General features: G+C 39.6%; 1 protein-coding gene across 1 annotated transcript in view; it reads right to left on the bottom strand.

Moving 5' to 3' along the window:
- Positions 1 to 1,135: 1,135 nt before the first annotated feature.
- The window catches only part of LOC115224373 (phosphatidylinositol 3,4,5-trisphosphate 3-phosphatase and dual-specificity protein phosphatase PTEN), a 134,016-nt gene continuing 123,753 nt past the window's right edge, over positions 1,136 to 11,398 (bottom strand). The window contains exons 4-9 of the mRNA XM_029795256.2: positions 9,844 to 10,018; positions 8,461 to 8,568; positions 6,624 to 6,765; positions 5,152 to 5,318; positions 3,375 to 3,566; positions 1,136 to 1,803 (exon numbers count right to left, since the gene is read on the bottom strand). Coding sequence (XP_029651116.1) covers positions 1,408 to 1,803; positions 3,375 to 3,566; positions 5,152 to 5,318; positions 6,624 to 6,765; positions 8,461 to 8,568; positions 9,844 to 10,018 — 1,180 coding nt within the window. The 3' untranslated portion in view covers positions 1,136 to 1,407. The remainder of the gene's footprint in view (positions 1,804 to 3,374; positions 3,567 to 5,151; positions 5,319 to 6,623; positions 6,766 to 8,460; positions 8,569 to 9,843; positions 10,019 to 11,398) is intronic.

Raw genomic sequence — 11,398 nt, 5'->3', positions numbered from 1 at the left:
CCGGAACCATGTGGTTGGTAAGCAAGCTACTTACCACACAGCCACTCCTGTGCCTATATATATTTTATATAAATACATCTATATATATATGTGTGTGCATACACATAAACACATCTTTATACGAGTGTATATATATATATATATATATATATATATAGACGCACACACACATCTGTATTCATATACATATGCGGACGTACATACATACATAACAGGTAGAAGGCAGAATAGGAAGATATTAATAATGATTGTGTTTTTTGTGGAGGATGTCTTCGGGGCGAAGGTGGGGGGAACAGAGAGGTTGTGGGGTGGGGGCAGGTGGTGTGGTTCAGTCCACTGTGATGGGATGGGGCGGGGGGTAGGTTGATTACTTTCTCGTCTCCAGCTCTCTTCGTCTCTCAATCTCGTACACCTTACACACACACGCATACACTCACATGTACACACACACACACACACAATGCACGCGTATGTATGTATGCATGTGTGTGTGTGTGTGCATTTTATATATACAGGAATATATATGTAATTTCATACAAATGCATGTACATGTGTGTGTGTGTGTGTATAGACATGCATGTTTATATATACACACGTCTCGTCTATATATGCATAAATGCAAGCAAATGCGCGCACGCACACACACACACACCGGAATATTTATATACACATAAGTATATACGAGTGTGTGCATAAATTATATATATATATATATATATTAGATACACATGCACATATACATGCTTATATGTGTATATATACAAATACATATGAATGCATACATATTAGTATATGTCTATATAACTGGTCATACAAATATCGCATATTCAACATGCACCAATGCACCAACGGCTGCACTCTCATTCTCTAATATACACACACACGTGCGCGCATACACACACATACGTACACACACACACACTCAGATAACATGCTGCTGTGTCCGACCTACAAACACATATGTCGGATAAGGAATTATTATTATATTTTTTACAAAAAAACAAAAATGGAAAAAAAAGAGAAAAAAAATTTTTTTTTTTTTAGCTTTAAAAATTTTTTAAAAATTAAAAATAAAAATTATTTCTTTTTTCTTCCTTTTTTGTTGCTTATTTCCTTGTTTTGTTTTGTATTTATATTTGTTTTTTGTTTTTGTTTTTTTTTTTTGTTTAATTGGACCATCCACTCTCTACTCAGATATTTCGCATACCTGTGAGTGGTTGTGCTAACTTTGGCACATTTCACTGCCGCCAAATAACGGTTTCTGTGGTGTTTTTTTTTTTTTGTTTTTATAAACTTCTCATTTTATCATTGTCATTATTATTATTATTTATAACTTTTTTTTTTTTTTTACTCCTTGTTTATCGTTATGGGATTTGTACAATGCTCCTGTTTCACCTCCACTAATTATCACACCTGGGTGGTTTCCAAACCCTCCCATTCATCGTCGCTTTCAGTGTCCGATAGATTCTCGTCGATCACCTCGTCGTTGTCGCTAAGGCTGTCAGCCGACATCGCATCTGTGCTGCCCGTGATGGATGTGCCATCGCTGCCCAGCCCGACGCTTGAACTCGTGCTCATGTTCGGCCGATGTGAGTTGAACACGTTTGCCGGTCGCTCGTTCATGCTTAGAGTATTCATGCTGCTGACGACGCTGCGACTCTGTGGGACGTTGCTAGACGTGCTTGGATTCAGCGTCGGATCGTGCTTGGTCTGGTGGGACGGTAAGTTCTCTGTGCTTCTACTCTTCATGGGCACCGAGTCAAAAGTCGTGTTCTGATCACATGTACTAAAGTATAGTTTCACCTGATGTAGAGAAAAAAAAAAAAAAAGAGCAGGTAAGTCAATTAGTCATACAAGAATACATTATCATCATCATCATCATCATGGGCAGGAGTGCCTACCAACCATATGGTCATGTGTTCAGTCCCACTGCATGGCACCTTGGGCTAGTGTCTTCCGCTATAGCCTCTGGCCGACCAAAGCCTTGTGAGTGGATCTGGTAGACGGAAACTGGAAGAAGCCCAACGTATATGTGTGTTTGTGTATATGTATATATATATATATATATATATATGTGTGTGTGTGTGTATATATATGTTTGTGTGTCGGGGTATGTGCCCCCCAACATTGCTTGACAACCGATGCTGGTGTGTTTATGTCCCCGTAACTTAGCAGTTCGGCAAAAGAGAACGATAGAATAAGTACTAGGCTTCCAACGAATAAGTCCTGGGGTCGAGTTGCTCGACTAAAGGCGGTGCTCCAGCATGGCTGCAGTCAAATGACTGTAACAAGTAAAAGAGGGCTTCTCAACCCTTCCCCCACATTGGTTCCCATTTTACTTGGGTGGACCCCCATAGCCATTCGGTGTTTATTTTCATTATTAAAATATTATCAGGAATTGTATAAAAATTGTGAAAATATTTTGTGTTGTGGACATAAAACCAATTTTTTTCGTGGTCCCTGAAAAATTACGGTAGATCCCCAATTTACTATACTGCATCCATGAATGCCCAAAAATTTTACATGGACCCTGGTTGAGAACCCTTGATCATCATTGTTGGTGTGGTTATTGTAATTACCGTCGTCATCGTTATTATTGACAATTCTTCCAACCGTTTCCGTAGCAACAGTAGCTTTCCTCACATGAGTGACTCCCTCAGTGGTTCTGGTGACAGTTCGCTCGCCTGGTGTCTCCTTTTTGCATTTGGGCTAGGAGCAGCTTTACAAATGGGTACCACCAGAGGGAGCCCCAAAAATACACGGCAGGCTAATTTCAAAGATCTGAAGCAACTTTGCATCACCTGGGAAGAAGCAGGTGGCATTGCTCAAAAGAGGGATCATTGGTTACACCAGGTATCTCCAAAGTGGTCAATATTGCCCCACCCAGGGTCAATGGAACTAACTATTCAAGGGGTCAATAAATGCACATCTACTTAATTATTATTATTGCTTATTTATTTTGTCGTACATGCCAGGGAGTTGATGAGGGGTCAAAAAGTTCTGGGGGCCCTGGGTTATATCTTGCTGCTGAATACACAGGCTAAATGTAGGGGAGGAACTAGGAGGCAGGTGGCTTAGTGGTTAAGTATTGGACTCCTGATTGTAAGATTGTTGTTTCGATTCCTAGACTAGGCAACGTATTGGGTCCTTCTTCAGCACAACACTTCCTTTTGCATTGCTGCAGAGTCTCCACTGATCCTGAAACCAAGTGGTTGGGAAGGGAACTTCTTACCACACAGCCACGTCTGCACCTCTGCTGGAAAAGTGCAGGGGGTGAACAGATAAAAAAACAGCAGGAAAGTGACCAAGGGGACAAGGTCGTGTGTTGTGCACGGGGGTGGGGTGGGGGGTGAGAGAGTGGGAGACAGACTGACCTTAAAATTTGGGCTAAATAGTTTGTGTGCTTTATCTTTGTTGGCCTTATCTATGTCGTTCTTGGTGAAGGTCAGTGTGAGACAGCCATCGTCTTGGTCAGTTAGGCCATTCGAACTGTTTCTATTATGGCGCCAACTTTCTTCAATGTCTTGTACAAAGAAAGTGTTGAACCAAAAATGAAACATTTTCTCCTGAAAAAGAAAAGAAAAAAACAACACAAGTGTTACTTCATACAGTGTAAGGAGGGACAGGAGAGGGGGAGAGAATGGGAGACTGAGGAGAGGTAAGAAAGGAGGATATGAGGGTGTGGTGTGAAAAGATGCTGGCTTTAAGAATATAATGAAAGGCCCAACCTTCTGAGTTTTTTTACAGGGCTTAGAAAAACTGAAGGACTGCTGCAATGAGTGTGTGAATCTGAGAGGGGGAATATAAATCCTTAAAAATGTTTTAGCCCGAAGGCCGTGGCCATGCTGGGGCACCACCGCTGTTGAATAAAATCATAACTGATCCTCCTGTTTTTCCTTTTATCTAAAGCCAGGAACTTTCCAGCATCTGCCTCATGCATACGAGGCATAAAAGGCAGTGGTGAAGTCATGGCTACGTGGTTAAGCAGTTTGCTCTGTAACTATAGGGTTGCCATTTCAATCCCAGTGTATGGCACCCTGAGGAAGTATCTCCTACCACAGCCTTGAATCGATCCAAGGAGACAAACTGGCTGAGCAAACCTAATGAAGAGAATGCAACAGTTCTTAGATGGTAGATTTAACCCCTTCTGCACTTATACCAGTCATATGTGGACCAAACATTCAACCTGTTCTTCTATGTTCAAACTGGCCAGAGCTGGTATGTCACACCAACCCATCAATGCCATTCTAAGAATGAACAATCACATCATCAAAATCTCAAAGCTACCAAGTGATGCAGGATTAATTCAAAACAATGTGAATAAACAAGCATTACACCTGGCAAGAGTATTATGAACACTAAAGGGTTAATCTGTTGTCTATTAATCCAGACAATAGATTATCATTTTAGCGAAATCGAAATCAAATTCGATGACTGGCATCCGTGCTAGTGGAGTGCTGAGAGTACCATCCGAGTGAGATTGTTGCCAGAGCAACAAGCTGGCCTCCGTGCCAATGCCATGTTAAAAACACCATTACTGGCACTTGTGCTGGTGGCACATAAAAAAACATTCGAGCGAGGTCGTTGCCAGTGCCGCTGGACTGGCTCCTGTGCAGGTGGCATGTAAAAGCACCCACTACACTCTCGGAGTGGTTGGCATTAGGAAGGGCATCCAGCTGTAGAAACTCTGCCAGATCAAGATTGGAGCCTGGTGCAGCCATCTGGTTCGCCAGACCTCAGTCAAATCGTCCAACCCATGCTAGCATGGAAAGCGGACCTTAAACGATGATGGTGATGATGATCATCATATTACTCTGCCAAAATGTAATATTTGTGCCGTACAGTTGTACGGTGTGGCACATGGTCAGATATTGAAGTGATCGCAGAGGAGACACAAGATATTCAAGAGTACAATGCACCACCTGCTCCAGGAATCGAAACTGTGGCCTTGTCGTTGTGAGTGCAACACCTGAGGTCATATGATCACCTCATACCTGACAACTAAACCAAATTACCAAATTAATCTCTAATAACTAAAAAAAATCTGAAAAACAAGCATGGATGTTTTGGACAAACATATGAAAATGCTTTGGATGGGCGATGGGTTGACGGGGAGGGGGGGTGAAGAAACTGAGGGTCAGGAAGTCTTACCTTTTTCATTCGTTTAGGCTTATTAAAAAATTCTATTTTTATATCACTGCAGACTGGCTGCTGCTTATGAAGTTCCATATCAAAAAAACAGATGCCTTTTTTCACCTGTTCATATACTTGGGAGGCACACAATCTAATTTTGGAGTGGTAGATTACAAAGTATGGCGCTGAAAGTGGAAAGAGAAGACGGAAATTCAACAAGGAAGCAGAAGTGTACAGTTCAAAGTGAATGAAGAAGATGACAAAGATTCTAAAATTATTTTCAAAACTGGATACATACACACACACACACACACACATATATACATGGATTATGGATTATTTTTCCGTTTTTTTTTTTTTTTTGTGGCTGGGTTCATTTTTCGTATTCTCATTTGTGAGAGCAGTCAAGTTTATTTCAGATATTCTCATTTTAAAAATCATCTCTGGCTAATTGTTGCAAGGACGTTGGGTGTTGTCTCGGCGGAGGTTTGCGTTCTGAGTGCCCGTTAATATTGTTTTGTTTTCTCTTAGAATTTTTGTATTAACATGAAATGCTTTTTTCATTATTTTTCATTGATAATTTGTGTTTAACATTTAAAATGACATCCAGAGAGTTGACCGGTCAAAGGTAACCTGCGACCCATGACACTTTCCGCATGGTCAGTCTGATTACCTTTAGTTTTCTTAATAGTACAGTTCAACTCGTGACGAGTTAAGTCTCACACGGCTCACTGCTAAAAAAAAAAATGGTTGGCCATTTCTGGCATAAACTTTTGAACTTGATTAAGGTTTGGAATCAATTGTCCATCAGTACAAAATATTGATATGGTTAATGAATTTTTACTAGAGCAAGTTATTCATTTCTAAAGGGCCAACTGTACCTGTTAACTATATTTATTTGTAATATATTAAATCATCATCATCATCGTCGTTTAGCGTCCGTTTTCCATGCTAGCATGGGTTGGACGGTTATTAAAACATATTGCTCGCTTTTCTTTACTTCTGTTTTATATATATATATATATATTTTTATTTATTTATATATATATATATATATATATATATATATATATATATGGATGAATGAATTATTCTTTGTTTACAGTTACCAGGGTAGCAAATTTCACACAAGTAACAAGGATGTAGCAACGTTTTCAAAGGTAGAAACTCCAGGTTTAATGTGCAGTAATTTGTATAGCATAAGTAAATAAATGGAGTTGAACGCAGGTGTTATTCGAATTCTTTTACTTTCGACATATGTTTCGAAGACAACATTGGTTTATTTTCCAAAGGAATAAACGGTGTTAAATAATGTAATCTTCTCATCAGGAAAGAAAGAGAACCTATCTCAACAACAAGACATTATATATATATACATACATACATACATACATACAAACAAACAAACACAATCTGCTACCCACCCACCCCAACACATATATACAATCTGCCACACACACACACACACACGCACGCAGAATTATACTTACAGCAGGATCCATTGGTGAACATTGGAACAGTTTCAAAACGTATATTTTGTAAAAGCAGTATTACAGGTTTATAAACAATGCTGTTTTTCAATAAAAATTCATAATATTCCACATAACGTCTCTGACTCGGGATCGTTACACCCTGGAAGGGAGAGAAAGATTACAGTTGGTTGGTGGGTGGTGGTGGTGGTAGATGAGGTCTCAGATATCATAGCAGTAAGACAGAGGACAGTTTGTGTGTAGATATGCTGTAGATAGGGTTGTGTTGTTGTTGTTGTTAGGCAACAAGACGGGTAAGGGTAATTAGGTGATGGTCTAGGGCTTAGGGGTGGAAGACCCCAGACCTTGGGAAAAAAAAAAAAAACTTTGGTCATTTTATTGTAGTCGAGGGCTCTTCGTTGACGCCCGACACCACTGGGAGGTGGCCCCTCAAAGTCGTTGGAAATGGAGATCTCCAGGTCCAAATTCTTGAACAGCTGTGTGTGTGTGTGTGTGTGTGGGCATATGGTCCAGTGGTCAAGGTGTTGAACACACAATCGTAAGATTGTGGTTTCAATTCCTGGACTAAGCAGTGCCTTGTGCTCTTGAGCAAAACATTTAACCTCGTGTTGTTTCTACGATCACTTTGACATCTGACACGTGGCACACCATGAAACCATTTGATTTGGTGGCAGGATGGAGCTGATGTCCAACACAAACATTTGATCAGTACACATAATTTCTTTTCGCTACCTTGGTTAAGACCCAGCTGCAGCAATGTTAATGTTGAAGTCTTCTAAGAAATGCAGGATCTCTAACAGAGCAATTGACAGTGTAGTGGAAGTCACCCTCACATTATGAGGATTTGGAGGGGTCGGTTATTACTCGCGTTTCCTCTTTCTTCAGGACCAAAGTTTGGAGCAAAACCGCCAAGAACCTTCCACAAGACCATGATGGCACAGAATTTCCACCAGTATTCCAGAAACTATACACAGAAACGCCTGTAGACTTTTGTCAATGTATGCATAAAAGTGTGAGTATGTATGTATGAGAAGAGACAAAGAAAGAGAAGTGTGTGTATTTATGTATGGTTGCATGTTTTCGTAAATGTAAGCATACAAGTATTCAGGGTGTCCAGGAATTACCTCTACAATTTGAAAAAGAAAAAGATAGCTCAGCAGGTTGCATGCAATCAGTGAACTCCAAATGAACGAGTTCTGATGTCTCTAATAATATCTTATTTGTTTACTCTTTTACTTGTTTCAGTCATTTGACTGCGGCCATGCTGGAGCACCGCCTTTAGTCGAGCAAATCGACCCCGGGACTTATTCTTTGTAAGCCCAGTACTTATTCTATCGGTCTCTTTTGCCGAACCGCTAAGTGCCTATGTTTTCCAATAAATTCTGCTGAATTATCCTTTTCGTTCTTTTATTCTTAATTTTTCCAACTGTAAAGGTTATTCATGGACTGTATAATAGCATGTAAATGTATGTAAGTATATGTGTATCTATGTGAGATATAATAATAATAATAGGGAGTATAACTCCAAACTTACAGGGAAAAATTCAACTTAGTATTAAATCAAATTTCACAATATAAATATATAATATATAAATTAGAGAGAAAAAACCCACTATTATGCAATTCAAACAATGATAGACATAAACCAAATCATAAATAAAAGATAAAATATATATTTTTTAAAACATATAACTAGATCAGAAAAAGTACAAAAATGAATAAACAATATTATATATATATATATACATTCAAGCACACCTATGTGCGTGTGTGTTCATATACACAGGTGTGCTGTGTGAATCAGGCTTTAAACTATATCGGCAAAGTGGTTACATACCTTTTTATCACAAGTACGAGTGTCTCCGTAAAAATCTAATGCCTCTTTGGCACTACAGAATTTCTGTCGGTGTAGTAAGTAGGAACAAATCATCACCCCTGTTCTACCCTGCAGCCACAGGAAAAAAGAAAAAAACAACAAAAAAAAACAGATTAGAATCAGTGCAACAACAAACAAACACAGAGCAACAAATGCTATACAAAGGGAGATAAGTGAGTGTTTCAACTCCAGATAACTCTGTCAAAGGCTTTTTTGTTCCCATTGTTTCCTATTAATTGTGCATTAAACTCAAAGCGTCAAGATTTTGATGAAGCGATTGCTTGTTTTTAGAATGGCATTGTAGGGTAGGTGTGAGAGGCTGGATCTGGCTGGTTTGCACGGTAGAATATTTGGCTCAGGGATGGCTGGCCTCTCAGCATTCAGGTTGCTATGTCAAATGTAATACTTATTCACATTGTTTTGAATGAATCCATGCATTATCTTATGCAGTTACGTAGCCTGCTAGAAATAACAGCAAAATCTCCATGTTATCTTGGGAAAGGACACACAAAATTAATGTAATCCTCTACACACTAAATCAAACAAATAAATATATCAACATCGTTTAACGTCCGTTTTCCATGCTAGCATGGGTTGGACAGTTCGACCGGGGTCTGGGAAGCCAGGAGGCTGCACCAGGCTCTGGTCTGATCTGGCAGTGGGCCAGAGGGAGGCTAGCAATGTCTAAGATCGGTTGGTGCTTTTTACGTGCCACCGGCACAGACGCCAGTGAAGGCAGTGCTGGCATCGGCCACGTTCAGATAGTATTTTTTATGTGCCACCAGCACGGGTATCACAACTACAATTTCCATTTGATTATTATTTTGATGTTGATGTACTTGACTCATAAAATTAAATTATAAAAACAAGGTAGGGTTGGCCACAGTTGGCATGCATTTGATTGGAAGTCTGCTTGACCAGAGCTGATGTGGCAATTAACCCATTTGTTGTCATATTTCTGTTGAAATACACGGCTTTTGTTTCAAATAATTTAGTAAACCACAAAATTCTACTGGAAGGTTTTAGATCACCTTAACCCTTTCAATACCAACCCGGCTGAAACCACCTCTGGCTCTGTTGTACAAATGCCTTGTTTACATAAGTTTAGAATTAAAATCTTCCACCAAACCTTAGTCACAATTTATGTTCCTAACACTAGCTTAATGATAACTAAGTCATTTTACTAAATTCTTTGTTACATCTAAAATTAATTGAAAGAAACACAGAGCATCTCAACAGAAAAATGGTAACGAAAGGGTTAAAACAATGTTTGTATCACAGAACCAGGGATGGTTTCAGGTGGGTGGGTATTGAAGGGATGGAACTCCTGCACCCAGCTCTTACCTTTCCGGCTTTACAATGTATTGCGCCAACATTTTGTTCATCTTTTGAAAGCCACTGGTCAAGATCATGACAGAAGGATCGGATAAGCTCCACTTCAGGTGGACAATGGTCATCAAATGGAAAAGACGCAACACGCTTGTGAAATTTATTGGCATCGTACTTGCGTTCAGAACACCTGTAAGCAGAAAGGGGGAAGAAAAAGTAGAAGAAGGGAACACATCTTAATTCGTTGTCAATATGTCAGAATTATTAGCAAACTTTTCATAATTGCTACAAACATTTCATAATATAACCTATTCAGAATTATATGCAAACATTTCATAATTAGATGAAAACCTTTTAGTGTTTAGATTACTCTGACAAATGTGATGTTTATTAACATTGTTTTGAATTAATCATCATGCATTGTGTGTTTATTTTTAGAATGACATTGAAGGGTAAGTGTGAGAAGCTGGATCTGGCCAGTTTCAACATAAAAGAGATAGAATATTGCGGCTACACAGTCTCTTATCAGCCCCATACATCATCATCATCATTTAACATCTAATTTTCTATACTTGCATTGGTTGGATGGAGTTTATTTGAAGCAGGTTTTCTGCAGCCGGATGCTCTTCCTGTGGCCAACTCTTGTTTCCAAGCAAGGTGATACTTCCCTCATGGCCAGACATGTTTTTGCAGAGCATTGGAAAGCAAACGACACTGCTTGTATGACAGTGACAATCATTTTACAACTGTCACACAATATCAAGACAAGGACACACACACACACACAATCGCCACCGTCGTCATTTAACATCCATGTTCCATGCTTAGTATGGGTTGGACACTAGCATGACAACAGGCTTCTTTCAGTTTCTGTCTACCAAATCCACTAACAAGGCTTTGGTTGGCTTGGGGCTGTAATACAAACACACGTGCAAGCTGCTACGCAATAGGTGGAATTGAACCCTGAAACCAGCTGGTTGCAAAGACAACCTCCTTAACCACACAGCCATGCCTGCACCCTAAAATAGAAATTTCTCTTTTCTTTCTTTTTTTGTTTGTTTGTTTGTTTGGTAAAGCCATCAATAATACTAAACTCTGGAGAAAGGCTTTTCTTCTTTTTTTTTTTAAAGATATTACCAACAACAACAGCAACAACAACAACTTTCGAAAGAGAATTGTCGAAGAATGCAGACAATTCACATCCATCGTTTGCTGCGGGGCATCAGAATGCTAGAAATCTGCCCTCGTTTGCAGACTGCGAACGAACGAATGCGGGTGGTTTCTTTATGTTGTTGGAGTACGGCTGCAGGGTTTGTCATCACGGTTTCTAAAGCTCTTGTTGCTGCTGCTGCCGCTGCCACTGCTGCTGCTTCTGCCAACGACAACCTTTGTGTATTATATCAAGTGGAAATGGGCAGCGCTGTTAAAGAACCTGCTGTTTCTTCTCATTGAGCACATCTTTGACCTCACTAGATTCAATGTGGTCGCTTCTAAAACAAACCTGTTCTGCCCGTTTTGCTGTTATATTCCTGCCGAAACACACTGCATTTGTTTCAGTTAATTTTGATAA

The sequence above is a fragment of the Octopus sinensis genome, linkage group LG25 (genome assembly GCF_006345805.1).
Source record: "Octopus sinensis linkage group LG25, ASM634580v1, whole genome shotgun sequence".
NCBI lineage: Eukaryota > Metazoa > Mollusca > Cephalopoda > Octopoda > Octopodidae > Octopus > Octopus sinensis.
Note: the sequence above shows the minus strand (reverse complement) of the source record. Positions and strands in the feature narration are given on the sequence as shown.